General features: G+C 55.1%; 7 protein-coding genes across 7 annotated transcripts; 3 read left to right on the plus strand and 4 right to left on the minus strand.

The window, feature by feature from the left end:
• Positions 1–17: 17 nt before the first annotated feature.
• On the minus strand, positions 18–2,226 carry CMQ_4221 (flavin-binding monooxygenase; the record flags this gene model as incomplete). Its single annotated transcript, XM_014320159.1, has 8 exons — positions 18–487; positions 551–917; positions 974–1,110; positions 1,169–1,264; positions 1,334–1,431; positions 1,561–1,773; positions 1,841–1,909; positions 1,967–2,226. 8 exons carry the CDS (start codon positions 2,224–2,226, stop codon positions 18–20), a joined length of 1,710 nt encoding a protein of 569 aa, XP_014175634.1.
• Positions 2,227–3,095: 869 nt separating this feature from the next.
• Positions 3,096–4,768, plus strand: CMQ_3707 (major facilitator superfamily transporter allantoate; the record flags this gene model as incomplete). Its single annotated transcript, XM_014319645.1, has 2 exons — positions 3,096–3,481; positions 3,562–4,768. 2 exons carry the CDS (start codon positions 3,096–3,098, stop codon positions 4,766–4,768), a joined length of 1,593 nt encoding a protein of 530 aa, XP_014175120.1.
• A 311-nt stretch (positions 4,769–5,079) lies between these two features.
• Positions 5,080–8,605, minus strand: CMQ_3660 (ketose-bisphosphate aldolase class-ii family protein; the record flags this gene model as incomplete). The annotated part of the gene is made up of 4 exons (XM_014319598.1): positions 5,080–7,041; positions 7,101–7,733; positions 7,802–8,259; positions 8,323–8,605. 4 exons carry the CDS (start codon positions 8,603–8,605, stop codon positions 5,080–5,082), a joined length of 3,336 nt encoding a protein of 1,111 aa, XP_014175073.1.
• Positions 8,606–9,025: 420 nt separating this feature from the next.
• Positions 9,026–10,164, plus strand: CMQ_3811 (6-phosphogluconate dehydrogenase family protein; the record flags this gene model as incomplete). The annotated part of the gene is made up of 4 exons (XM_014319749.1): positions 9,026–9,052; positions 9,111–9,299; positions 9,365–9,696; positions 9,765–10,164. 4 exons carry the CDS (start codon positions 9,026–9,028, stop codon positions 10,162–10,164), a joined length of 948 nt encoding a protein of 315 aa, XP_014175224.1.
• CMQ_3440 (uncharacterized protein) lies at positions 9,292–10,482 on the minus strand (the record flags this gene model as incomplete). Its single annotated transcript, XM_014319378.1, has 2 exons — positions 9,292–10,133; positions 10,389–10,482. The coding sequence occupies 2 exons, from the start codon at positions 10,480–10,482 to the stop codon at positions 9,292–9,294; spliced, it is 936 nt and encodes a 311-aa protein (XP_014174853.1).
• Positions 10,483–10,654: 172 nt separating this feature from the next.
• Positions 10,655–12,071, minus strand: CMQ_3943 (putative aspartate aminotransferase; the record flags this gene model as incomplete). Its single annotated transcript, XM_014319881.1, has 4 exons — positions 10,655–10,713; positions 10,818–10,907; positions 10,968–11,210; positions 11,285–12,071. 4 exons carry the CDS (start codon positions 12,069–12,071, stop codon positions 10,655–10,657), a joined length of 1,179 nt encoding a protein of 392 aa, XP_014175356.1.
• Positions 12,072–12,403: 332 nt separating this feature from the next.
• On the plus strand, positions 12,404–13,403 carry CMQ_3576 (dihydrodipicolinate synthetase family protein; the record flags this gene model as incomplete). The annotated part of the gene is made up of 2 exons (XM_014319514.1): positions 12,404–12,796; positions 12,861–13,403. The coding sequence occupies 2 exons, from the start codon at positions 12,404–12,406 to the stop codon at positions 13,401–13,403; spliced, it is 936 nt and encodes a 311-aa protein (XP_014174989.1).
• Positions 13,404–13,922: the final 519 nt, after the last annotated feature.

Genomic DNA, 13,922 nt, shown 5'->3' on the forward strand with positions numbered 1-13,922 from the left:
TTCACGCCCCAGTCCGACTACCGGGCCAGAAACTCGGAAACATCCTCCTCCCGGTAGATTGGCTGCTTGTCCACGCCGTCGAGCAGACCGAGGTACCAGCTCAGGTCGTGTCCATCGAATTCGCGCTCGGCACGACCGTTTCCGAAATAGTAGAATCTGTTGTGGTTGGCGCGGGTTAGACGGTAGTCCTCCCACCGCGGCGTCTCCAGGGCGTCGAAAAAGTGCACCCGGGATCCGGGCCACATCATGACTTCGCCCTTGACGCTGCCCTGCTTAAACCACGAGTTGCATGAGCCACTCCAGGCCGTCCGTGGGATGAAAGCACGGCGGTGCTCGGCAAAATCCTCGGTGGCCTCTTCTGTTGGCTCGAAGGCCGTGATCCACTCGTCTGACATCTTCTGGATCATCTGCATGTAGTGCTTGCTGATCTTCTCCATGACCGGGAGAATACTGCCGTGGCCATAGACACCGAAGGGACCGTTAAAGACTAGGTTCCATTAGTAGGCATGTAAGGATATGGGTATCAAGGCTTCGTTGGCTTTCGACTCACTCAAGTAGTTGGGGAAATGAGGAACAGACATAGACAAGTATGTCCGGGACGCATCCTTCCATTCCTCGCTCAGGCTGCGGCCACCCCGGCCGATTGTCGGGTAACGCGGCTTCCAGGTGACGTCGAATCCGGTGGCACACACGATGATGTCAACCTTGTGCTCGGTTCCATCGTCGGAGATAAGGCCATCCTCGGTGATCTTCTTGACACCACCGCGAATAAAGTCCACGTTGTCCTCGCACAGGGCCTCGATGAAGCCGTTTCCGGGCGTTGGCCGTCTGCAGCCGATCTCGTAGCCCTTGGGGATGAGCTGCTCGGCAACTTCGGGCTTCTTGGCCGACTTCCTCGTCATCTCTTTGATGGCAAACTGGAAGCATGTCAGCAGTCAGAGACAGAGACAAATTGAGGTCGGATGGAGCTGACCTCTCGTGCCTCCTCTTGCTCCTTGGTGCCGTTCAGAATGAGCCTGAACCGCCCGTTGAGCTCTGACTCGACAAATTTCCGGTACGTCAGGTACTTCTTGGGGTCCGTCCGCATGACCTCCTTCTGCTCATCCGAGTCTGGGAGGATGCGTTAGAAGTGCTAAGGAAACCGACTTGTGTTGAAGACGTTGCTCACATTTGAAGTTGGCGCCATTCGGTCCGGCAAAGCGCTGGCCAAAGCCTGCTGTCACCCATGTCGTACTCCGCACAAAGGCCTTGAGGTTCTTGACAACTGCAATGCAGTATTAGTAATCAATATGGGGAACTGTGCTGTTTGGTCGAGGTAGGCTGCTCTGCTTACTGGGCTGCAGGGCAGGGATGATCTGGATGCCGGATGAGCCGGCGCCAATGACTGCAATAGTCTTGTCCTTAAAGTCGACAGACTGGTCCCAGTTTGCACTGTGCATCATCGGGCCCTTGAACGTCTCCCGTCCCTAACAATTTCGGGCCACTTCCACTTGCTGCAGTGCAGATGTTAGCGGGTGTACTTGCTTAAGGCAGCCAGTAAGCAAGGTACGTGGAGCATACTTCAGCACACCAGTAGCGTTCAACAGAACGTTGCACTCGTCCTCGAAGAACTCATCCGGCTTGTCGAGCTTCTGCACCCGGACACGCCATGTCTGGGACTCTTCCTGCCAGTAACATCCAGTGACGAGGCGGTTCACGTGGCAGTACTTCAAAAGATCAAACTCCTTGGCGACGTTCAAGAAGTACTGGTGAATCTCACGGGAGCCCGAGTAGCTGAAGGTGACAACGTTAGTCAAACGAGCTCGAGGGCAGTTCGATGGAGGAGTCGCTTCATGCTTACTAAGTGGTCCAGTCTGGAGAGGGTGCCCACGAGAACTGGTAGCAGACGGAAGGAATGTCGCAAGCGCATCTGGAAGGTTAGCTTGCTTCACTGCATCCTTATCTGCATCGACACGGGATCACATACCCTGGATATCTGTTCTCGTACCATGTGCCACCGATGACAGGGTTCTTGTCGTAGGCAACAAATTCAATGTCAAGATCGCTGTTGTTGACCTCGTGACCGAAGCAGAGTGCGCTCGCACCGGCACCAATGGCAATAACCTTGATCTTACGGGGCTTGCGCATGGGCTCCTCCTTGATCTGGTATGTCGTCTTTTCCGCAGGGGCCGGGCTAATGTGAAAGCCGTTGGCCTCTGCAGGTGAGCTGTTTGTTGGGATAGACATGGTTGTGGGAGATGAATCGATAGCTGTCAGGCTTGTTTGTCTGGTGCAATGGCTATACCTTCAGCAAGTCAGTGTGCAATCTGGAGTTGATATAGGTTACTCGCGTCTGACAGATCAGATGTTCATCGAACCATTCCAGTGGACACAGACAAGCAGCGGAAGAGCAAGGGCTCCTTGTGGAAGGCAGCTCTGGGAACTCCGGAGCTCCACTGATAGAGCACTGCTCTCTCATCGATTGCCTGCCCCCATCCCCCGTCCTCATCCCGCTGCCCCGTAAAGGCACTTGTCCACGTAGCTTTCGGCCTAGGCTTATCGGTGGATCCATCCACTCGCTCTTTGTCCACCTGCACACTCCGCCTCCACAGCGCTTAGCCAGGTTTTTAGACCAGGTCCAAGACCTTATCGTGGTCAACTTATTCCAATCCGCCTCCACATCACGTCCAGGATCCCCTCGCTTTCCAGCCATAGCCACCAGCTTATATGTTAGGCAAGGTCTTATCCAAGAGGCGAATGCATGACACGACCTCACTCGCTCCCTTTGTGCGCTACCACTGATAAGAATATTGGCCTCGTACAGATTGGATATTAGTGATGCGCATAAATGTGCTCGTATATCAGGGAGTTGTTGAGAGCCGTGGAAAAGGAGATTAGTGCAAAGCCCTGCAATCCCGAGATGTGTACCCACAGATAAGACCTTCACCAAGGCCAGATAATATTTATTTGCCGACTAAAACCGTCACTTTCTAGAGTTGTTGCTGGCTCGTTGGTGTTGCCCTGTGATTCGTCAACCTTCACTCAGTCAACTTACTGTCTTAAGCCTTGCCAGAGAGCCCAAGAAGGAAACCCTGACCCAAGGCTTTCTCGACAACATGGCAGGACACGAGGTGTCCGACACCAAGACGGCCATGCAGGATATTGAGCCGACCAAGGTTGACAGCGAAGCCGCCCGGCCGTCTGCCGAATGGGCGGCCGGTGACATCGCCAACGTCAAGCTCCAGGACAGCTCCCTCGACCCGGCTCTCAGGGCCACTGGTGGAAACATTGTGCACTACTCGGACGAGGATTATGCCCGCGTGCTCAAAAAGATTGACACGCATGTGCTGCCTCTCATGTGCTGGATTTACATGATCCAGTTTGCCGACAAGTCCAGTCTCAACTACTCGTCCCTGATGGGCATCAAGAAGGACAACCATCTGAACGGGTACCAGTACAGCTGGCTCGGCAGCATCTTCTACGCGGGCTACATTTTCTGGGAGTAAGTGAATACACCAGGCGAGCACCGGCCATCCGTCAGTGAGAACAACTGCTGACAACTGCCTTTCTCTCCCCTTACAGATTCCCCACCACGTTCTTTCTGCGACGCCTTCCCCTGGGCAAGTATCTGTCTGTCAATATCGTCTGCTGGGGTGTCGTCTTGGCGTGCCACGCAGCCACCAGCAACTGGGCCGGCCTGATGATCTCACGTTGCTTTCTCGGCGGCTTTGAGGCAACCATCACGCCTGGTTTCGTTCTGATCACATCCATGTGGTACAAGCAGAACGAGCAGGCTCGCAGAATGGGTTACTGGCTGGCCTGCAACGGTGCCGCTTCCATTCTTGGTTCTCTGATTGCCTACGGCCTGTCGGCTGTAAACCACTCTGCCTTGGCTCCCTGGAAGATCCTCTTCCTCCTCTTCGGCCTCGTGACCGTTGTTACCGGCTGCTTCTACCTGTGGTACATGCCTGACAACCAGCTGAACGCCAAGTTCCTGACCGAGGAGGAGAAGCTGATTGCCGTGGAGCGCATCCGAGACAACTTCCAGGGCATCGGCAACCGCGTGTGGAAGTGGAATCAATTCTGGGAGGCACTGCGCGACCCGCGCACCTGGCTCTACGGTCTCTACTCCCTGCTCATGAACATCCCCAACGGAGGCATCACTGTCTTTGGAGGAGTCGTCATCAAATCGTTCGGCTTCGACTCGCGGACTTCACTTCTGCTCAGTGCCCCAGGCGGTGCCGTTGATATCATTGCAAAGCTGTTGTTCCCCTGGCTCTCCGATTATTTCATGGACCGCTCTTTGTTCTCCTTCATTGCCATCCTGTTCCCCACGCTTGGCTGCGTCCTGATGACCGTTATTCCCCTCGAGCACAAGGGGGCTCTCCTGTTCGGCAACTACTTGATCTCTGTTGCCGGAGCGTCTTGGTGTCTCGTCATGGTTCTGATTTCCAACAACACTCTTGGCTACACCAAGAAGTCGACTGTCAACACTGTCCAGATTCTTGGTTATGCCGCCGGCAACTGGATCGGCCCTCAGACCTTCCGCAGCAACGATGCACCGCTCTACCACACCGGAAAGACCGTCATGGCCGTTCTCTACGGCTGCTCTGCTCTTGTGCTTGTAGCAATTCGGGTCATCAACATTATCGAGAACAAGCGCCGTGACAAGGTCCAGGCCGAGTCTGGCATTGACCTCAACGACCCCGAGGTGCAGGAATCGATCCAGAGATCCAAGTTCATGGATCTGACCGATTATGAGCAGCCCCACTTCCGATACATTCTGTAAGCGAGGCATCGTTGGGTGGTATGGATAGGGTGCGGATGCGCTCCCCCTTTTCACAAACCTATCTTCCTTCTTCCTCGTTTTGTTATGGGGGACTAGGAACTAGCGTTTCATTTCATTTCTTCTCTAGTATAACGCTGGGGCTTATTTCGATACGATATTTCGATACGGAACAATTGAATCATTTGCCCTAATTAAATTTAAAGGGCACATATGACCAAAGAAGTTTCTTCATATGTGCATTGTAGAAACTGTAATACATTGCAACCAAAGCCTAAAATCCTAAAATGCACGCTGCTTTTATTTTCTGCATTCTACGCTGCCCAATCTGCTACCAGCACTGCCAGAGTGTCGTCACGCCCAACATTTCCCGGGAATACTACGTACGGAATGCCCGGGAATCGGCTTGTGTCCTCGTCACACCTCCAGATCGGCACCCCCGGGACGGCTTGGCCTAGGACACGAGCCCGCCGCATGAGGAGAGACTTGCTGGCCGCATCTGAAGACGTGATGCCTCCTTTTGCAATCAGGTATCGCGGCCGCACTCTGATGCTGTCAACAACACGAACGAGGCTAGCTGCCACCCTGGATCCTATGCCAAGAGCATCTGTGCCAGTGATCAGAGCCCGAGACGTCATTACAAGGACGTCTTTACCCTGGCTGATCGTGCGTGTTGCCTCTTCAGCAGCCTTGACCACTGCAGACTCGGCTTCTTCGACGTCTCCCACCAAGGTGTTGACATTGAGCTCGATGACTGCAAGGTCGTGTCCCCTTTTCTCTAGCAGAACTTTCAGTTGGGCCGTCGTCTTGGGCACATAAGAGCCACAAACAATCAGACCACCTGTTGCCGAAGCTGGGGGATGGCCTGGTTCTACTGGGCCCACAAGGTCTGAAAGACCGAGAGGGGAAATTGGGGGAATTCCTAGACGAGACGACACAAAGGCAGCGCCCACACGATATAGGTAGCGCTTGCCTCCAGTCTTTGCAGCCGCAAGGAGACCAGAGACAAGAACATGCATGTCCGTTTCTGCTGCTGCGTTGACAATGATGACCGGTTTTGTTTTCGGAGGAACGGCTAGCAGTTTTTGCATCACGGCCGTTGGGCCACCGACCCGTATATCTTGAATCGTGATGGAGAGGAAAGGAGAAGATTCGTTGAGCTGTGAAGGGAATTTTTCCAGAATGTACTTTCTCAGATTAGAGTTTTTGTAACCAAAGGTTGCATCTTGAGCAAACGGAGTCTGGCTTGCGGGCACGAGCATTTCTCCTTCGGCAACGTAGTGGATGTCGTCAATGGTGTATCGCCCTCCCTGAAAAAAGAACGGGGATATGACCCAGCCGTCAAAGGGCCCCATAACCTCCTCGACAGTCTGTATCTCCTCGAGAACGTGGCCACGCAGGGTTGAGTCTCCTCGGAGGACAATGTCGACCGTCTTTGCGGCTCTTTCTGCGGCACGTTTTACCTGACCGCAAATCTCGAACAGGAGGCTGCGGGCAGCAGCAGATGGAAGCGCACGAGAATTGGTGAGGATGAAGAATCCGGTGGGGTTTCGCTCGAACTCATCGTCCAGCGTCTGGTCGTCCCACACCAGGAGGACATTGACATCATGACATGTCTGAGTGCCAGTGGGATCATCGTCGAGCACGACAAGGGTGGAAACCTCTCTGTTCTGCACGATCGTCCGAATGTCACCGAGCGCATCATCCATGGTTTCCGCAGGCAGGCTCTTCAGAGTTTCTTGCAGGGGAATGCACTTCGGCTCTGGCTCCTCTGGGAGGCCCTTCGCCACAGATACATCTCTTGCCGGCGTCCACAAGCGAACAAGTCCGATATCTGCCTCGCGGCTGAGTCCATGCGCAGCACCTGCGATGTACAAGTTGTGTGCCACACCAGAGACCGGGCAGATGCAGCCAAGGCGCTTGCCTTCCTCCAACACAATACCCAGGTCTTTGACAAAGATGGCCAGAGCAGAGTGCGGAGTCCAGTCGTTGTCCAGAATCTGTGGTACACGATTGACGAACATCCAGCTGCAGGCAGCCGAGCTACTCACAATCTCGTAGACAGACCTCATATCGAGGCCCAGACGAGACGCGAGGGCCATAGCCTCGGCTGCTGCTGCAATGTGAACACCGGCAAGAAGCTGGTTGACACACTTGACGGACGAAGCTGCACCAACGCCACCTTGCACGAACCGTAGGTTGTCCTCGGTTCCTGTCATGGCCATAAGAAGACTGTAGATCTGGCACACGACGGATTCGTTTCCTGAGCAGATGATCTAGAGACAAACGGCTCAAATTAGCGACAGAATGACCGTGAACAGTTTTCAAGACGTACTGTAAGGTTTCCAGACGCAGCTCGTGCCACACCTCCACTGACGGGTGCATCGAGGAGAGAGATGCCCCTGTTCAGGCCATCAAGCCTCTCCTGCAGGCCACGGACAAAGTGCGGCGGCACAGTAGAACTCAGGATCACAACAGCACCGTCGGGAAGCGACTTGACCACCTCTCCCGACCCAAAGAGAACATCCTCGGCTTGAAGTGCATTCTGCACCATGAGAATGACGACGTTGGCGTCCCGTGCAGCTGCAGCTGGGCAGTCTGCCCGAGTGCCCTGACCCCCATGTGCCAAGAATTTGTCAACGGCCGCAGGGAAGATATCGAAGCCGTGGACTGCATATCCAGCACGAAGCAGCGATGCGGCCATGCCCTGGCCCATGGCACCGAGGCCGATCATGCCGATCTTTCTGATCTGGCAGCCAGACGTAGCTGGAACCAGTTGTCTGCGGCCGCCTGGAGCGCTGCTGCTTTTGTGAACCGCATCCGGTGTTTGTGGCAAAAACATGCGCACCAGTCCAGCATCATCTTCTCTTCCGTAGCCGGCTGCAGAGGCGGCAATATACAGCTGCTCGACTGTGGATCCCAGGGGAAGAGGGAAGCCGAGACTGCGACCAGTCGAGACTACAACTCCCTGCGAGACAGTTAGCGATTTTGAGGGATGACGTAGACCAGAGGGAAAAAACAGTGAAATAAACGCACCATATCCTGGACAAACGTATCCAAAGCAGAGACAGTCGTCCAGTTCGAATCGAGCATACGCGGTACCCGATCTTCAAAGGCCCCTGAATTTCCGGCCGCCGTGATGATGATGTCGTATACCTCACGGGTGTCCAGACCGGCTTTGGCAGCCAGAGCCATGGCCTCGGCAGCTGCAGCAACATGTGTGCCGACCAGCAGCTGGTGGACCAACTTGACCTTGCTCGCCGTGCCAAGCCCCCCCGTGATCACGTGCAAATTTGCTGATATGCTGCGCAGCAAGCCGTCTGCGTCTGTGAGGGCCTCTGCAGTGCCCGAGGCGATGATGGCATCCCCAGAAATGGGGCAGTCCACCACATGCACATCAGGTCTGCCGTGGAGCGTAAGCCGAGATTGGAGTCCGTCGTAGAAAGTGGGGGGGATTGTCGAGCAGATGAGGATAGTGGCACTCTTTGGCAAAGCTATCGGCCCAATCTCGTCTCAGTTGCTAGTCCTGAATGGAGATCTTTGGGTTTCTTACTGACCTAGAAGCGCCCCGGTTTCGTTATTGAACAATACGTCGCCTAGTTGCTCTTCGCTGGCCACAGTGCAAACCAAGAAGCGAGAGTGCTCTGCGACCTGCTTTGGCAAAGTGCCAGCATGCCCTCCACGCACAGAGAGCTGCGCCATGCTGGACGGATCGGCGTCAAAGCCCCATACGCCATAGCGGCCGCCCTGGATGAGTTGCTCGGCCATCCGGAAACCCGTGGCCCCGAGGCCAATAAAGCCAACGCCCGCCAAGGACGTGTCAGTAGTGGAAAGAGCCATGTCTTTTCCTGCGTTGTAAGCTCTGCTCTGCGACGTGCAGTCAAGATTGACTAATTCTATTCTACGAATTAGGGGTGCTTCTGCTCATAAAGAGCAGAGTCTGGCTTCTGCGGACGGTTGACCAGTCTAGTGGACTCCCTTCTTTTGGGGTGGAGCAGCAGCGGTGGTGCATCGCCGGTAGTTGGTCAGAATGATCACTAATGTTTTTTGTTAGCCGTCGACTCTCTCTGTGGAGGCGGAGCATCTGCTATCGGCCGATATCGTAGCAGGTGCTTCTGTTAGTGGAAGCAGCAGAAAAGGACCTCTGAGCTACAAAACATGTGCTTGACATTTGCGCATGAGGCACATCTTTCTTTTCACATAGCAACATAGCAACATAGCCATTGCGAAGATATCCAAACCCACGTCATTTCTGCAAAGATGGCTTCCACTGATGCGTTTGGATGGGTAAGAAGTCCATCTGTCCTTCGCAGTCGTCGATCTCTCGTCTGACAGCTCTCTACAGTATGGGCTCGGTTCCATGGGCATTGGCATGGCCCTGAACCTGCAGAAGCATCTCGCTTCCAAGGGTATGTCGCCGCTTCACTACAGCAACCGGACTCTGTCGCGAGGCGAAGCCCTCAAAGAGGCTGGTGCGATCCCGGAAGCGACCTTTGAAGATGTTGTCGCCAAGTCGACCATTATCTTCACCATGGTGAGTCTATTCTCCACTCGCCTTTCTTCTCTCGCGATACCCGCATTCTAATTGCATGATAAAAGATCTCCAACGACCAGGTTCTCGACGACCTCGTGAGCCAGGCTCTCGCCAGCTCTGCCTCCCTCGCGGGCAAGATCTGGGTTGATACCTCGACCGTCCACCCGGACACCAGCACGAAGTGCGCAAAGCGGCTCGGGGAAAAGGGAGCCACGTTTGTGGCCTCACCCGTCTTCGGTGCCAGTCCGGTCGCCGCCTCTGGCCAGCTCATCTTCTCCATGGCTGGCCCGGCCGCTGTGATCGAGAAGCTCACCCCCTTCGTCGTCGGCGTGATGGGCCGGCAGATCATTAACATGGGCGAGGATGTGTCCAAGTCGAGCCTGCTCAAGATCTCGGGGTACGTGCTGAACGAGATGGGATCGGCCAGTCTGATACTGATAAAGCTAACAATGGTCACTGTCGCAGCAACATCTTCGTTATCGGGCTCCAGGAACTCGTGGCTGAAGCACACGTGTTTGCCGAGAAGACAGGTCTTGGCACGGCACAGATGGAACAGTTCATCGGCAGCATGTTCGGGCCCGTTCTCGAAAGCTACTCGAAGCGGATGACTACCGGCGCTTACGCACCGCCACTCGACGTCAAGCCCGGGTTTGGCGTCGATCTGGCATCCAAGGACGCTCGCCATGCCGTTTCCATCGCCAAGGACAACGGCACCACCCTTCCTACAATTTCGACCGCCCTGGCTCGCATGACAGCTGCCCGCGAGTACGCTGGCGAGTCCCTGGACAGCTCTTCTCTGTATGGCACAGCCCGATTGGAAGCCGGTCTTCCTTTCTGGAGTGAAAACAGCAGACAAGGAAACTAGACAGATTTGGGTTGCCGATATCATCTTATACTCCGCACATAGACTTAATATAGATTCAAGTAAATTAAATAACTACATCAAGATCGTGAACGTCGCTTCTCTGCTGCTTTCAGTCGCTCGGCCTCCAAACTCTACTGTGTTGACAGTGCCGGATGGTATCAGAACCTTCCAGTCAAGCCTCCACTTCCTCCATCCGTCCGTCTCCTTCGTTTTCCTCCACTTACCTCCACCTCCACCTCCCCAGTGTCCGTATCCACCGTCTCCATCGTATCCAACATCTCCAGCATCTCCACCATCTCCACCACATATCTGCGCCATAGCGGACCCCCTTGCTTACAGGGCACTGTTCCGTATTTTGAGCTTTAGCCTTGTTGACTCTTACTCATGACTACACAAATACGTGATAAGACACAGGGTTTGGGTCAAGCCAACAATGCACGGACAGTTGTCCACGTCTTGCATCTGCACAATCTGGCATTAGTCTGTGGATCTACCGAAGTACGCTATCTAGCGCTGCGGCTACGTATTCCACGTTTCCTTCGTTTAACCCTGCAATGGATATCCGAGAGCTATCTGCCATGTAAATATGATGTTTCTCTGCACGTAATGGAAATTAGCATTGGACCTCATTGGACAGCAGACTCTGGTCTTACCTCTTAGCTCCATAACCTTTGCAAGGGGAAGCCCCAAGACACTAAACATGCCCTTCTGTTCCATGATTGGCTTCCAGTCTCCAGGGGTGTCTAGATGTGTCATTGTGAGCGATAATGTCGCAGGAAATTCAGGAGCGCAAAGATTCTCACCTCGCTTCTTCAGACCCTCGTAGAGCGCAGTGCGCATGCCGGAGATCCGCGAGCTCATCTTGATCAGGTCTCTATCCCACTGGGCACGCAGCTCGTCATCGGCCAGGACCGCAGCAACGATGCGGGCACCAAAGGCGGGAGGGTTCGATATCTCGGCGCGAGTCTGCTGTGCGAGTCTTGACTGCATTGCTTTGGCCGACGCCGCAGTTTTCGTGGCCATGGAAACGTATCCAACTCGCTCACCTGGATGCCCATCAACATGTTAGCTTGGCTGAAACTCCTCTCCTGTGCAATAATAAATGTCCGTGTAAACCCACCGTAGAGACCCATGTTCTTAGCAAACGATGCGCAAATGACAGTCTCTAGCTTCAGGTCGTTTACAAAATGCCGGATGGCAAAGGCATCCGCTTCGTAGCTGCCAGACGTTATGCCGAGGTAGGCTGCGTCAAACAGGGGCAGCAGCTGCCGGTCCTTGATCACCGTGGCAATTTGGCGCCATTGCTCGTTGCTGGGATCACAGGCACTCGGATTGTGTCCGCTCGCGTGGAGGATGATAAGCGAGAGAGGTGGCGCCTGAGACAAGTCTTCCAGGATGGAAAGCAGATCCAGACTGCCTGTTTTTGGCGAGGACCAGCGGAAGTCGCGTACCTCAAAGCCAATGGTCTCAAAAACCTGGCGGTGATTGGACCAGGTCGGGTTGTTGATGTAGACGATAGTGTCTTTTGGCAGTGTCTGGTACAGAACAGATCCTGCCAGATGCAGGGCCCCGGTCCCGGACAATGACTGGCTCGCGGCCACCTTGTTCTCAGACACGACCGGTGAGTCCTTGCCGTACACCAGCTCGGTAACATGAGTTCGGAAGGGCAAAAGGCCTAGAATGGGCAGATACTCGTGGTTGGCATCACGGATCTTCTCCTTGGCACCGCGAACCGAGGGCAGAATCCACGGGTTGCCATGCTCGTCCTTGTAGGTGCCCTGACCGAGGTTCACCTTGCGTGGGTCCTTGTCGGCATTGAAGGTGAGGGTGAGCTCGAAAATCGGGTCGGGAGGGATGTAATCGACGTGGTCGAAGACGGAGACCTCTTCGGCAAGGATGGAACCCATTGTGACGAGGCAATGGATCTGGGACTGGGAAACGCGTGTGTATGAGACTTCCAACCGAAAGTGCAAAGATGGGCAGTGACGTCGAACTTGTACTAGCACCCAGCCAGAGAGACCATGTAAAACTGGCAGGGAGTCATGCGGAGCAGAGGTGGAGGGTGGACAACAAAAGTAGTGCTCCACTGCGTTCTCCACTGGTCGAGACCGACAACGGATGAGAGCTCCAAAGACGCTAGCTCGCCAGCACAATATATACACAGGCACGGTCTGCTGCTTCTTCAGTTTGACTGGCACGTTGTCATGCCGTTTCAGACCACCAATCGAATACCAGCAAGATGAGCACAAAGCCAGCCTATGGGGTGTACACCCCGCTCGTGACCTTTTTCCACGAGGACGAGTCGATCGACTATGAGAGCACCAAGGCGCACATCAAACGCATGCTGGAAGGGGGTGTGACCGGTCTGGTGCTGCAGGGCAGCAATGGCGAGGCGCCACATCTGAGCCACGAGGAGCGCAAGGAGATAATCCGGACAGCCCGCACAGAGGCCAGCTCGCTTGGTTTTCCGGGTCTGCAGCTGGTCGTGGGCTGCGGTGCGCCCAGCGTGCGCGAGACGCTGTCGTACCTTGCCGAGGCCAAGGAAGCCGGAGCCGACTTTGGCCTGGTCCTGCCGCCGGCCTACTGGTCTGCAGCGATGACGCCGGCCGTCGTGGAGGGCTTTTTCAGCGCAGTGAGTGGCAGCAGACCCGTCTTCGTTTGGCGTGTCGACCGAGACTGACGTGGTGTGGCCACAGGTAGCCGAAGAGGCAGCGATGCCGATCCTGATCTACAACTTCCCGGGCGTGACGTCGGGCATCGACATCAGCTCCGACTCGGTCATCCGGCTCGGCAAGAAGCACCCGGGCAAGATTGTGGGCGTCAAGCTGACGTGTGGCAACCTGGGCAAGCTGCAGCGGATCAGCTCGACGCTGCCGAGCGATGGATTTGCTCCGTTTGGCGGCAAGTCGGACTTTTTTCTGCCGGCGCTGGTGGCTGGATCCAACGGCGTGATCGCAGCGCTGGCCAACGTGGCGCCCAAGGCACACGTCGAGCTGCTGCGGCTGTATCAGAGCGGCGATCTCAAGGCGGCCATCGCGCTGCAGTCCAAGCTGAGCCACGCCGACTGGGCCCTCTCCAAGGTGGGCGTGGCCGGCGTCAAGGCGGTCGTGTCACACTTCTTCTCCTACGGGACTGGCCGGGGCAGAAGACCGCTCGGCGTCACTACAGTGTCTGCCCTGGGCGAGGATATCGTCACGCCGATCCAGGCGGTGGTCGAGATCGAAAAGCAGCTTCAATAGACCGTACGCTTAATAGACAGAATAAAATAGACAGTATAAACAAGATGTTTTCGGCCAGAGGCAAAAAGACAGTGCGCATTCATGACGTTGTCAATACACGGCTAGTTCTAACCTCTGTGTCGATGCGCATCACAAGAGCTTCGGCCTGTTTGGCCCAAGCTTCTTCCAATACTCCGTTGCTCCGTAAGGCGAGGCGATAAGAGAAAAAATGCATTGTCCGCTGGCAGTTGGGCAATGTGGAGCTCCACTTGGCGCGGCAAGCTGGCTTCTGGACCAATGATTGGCTTCTGGCTGGAGAGCATGCTCCTGGGACGGCATGTGGACGGCATGGAAGTCACCTCCACCTCCTCCGACTCCGCTGGGCAATGCAGCGCAGCTAGAGGCATCGGCAAAGCTGGCCGAGAATGGCCCTGCATTTTATATAGTAGACTCGTAATTCTCGCAGCATAGAGCGTTGTAGCAACAAGGGCACTGCTGCAGACCGAGCATTCGAATTCTCTGATTCGACCTGACATCTGA

Source organism: Grosmannia clavigera (assembly GCF_000143105.1).
Source record: "Grosmannia clavigera kw1407 unplaced genomic scaffold GCSC_113, whole genome shotgun sequence".
NCBI lineage: Eukaryota > Fungi > Ascomycota > Sordariomycetes > Ophiostomatales > Ophiostomataceae > Leptographium > Leptographium clavigerum.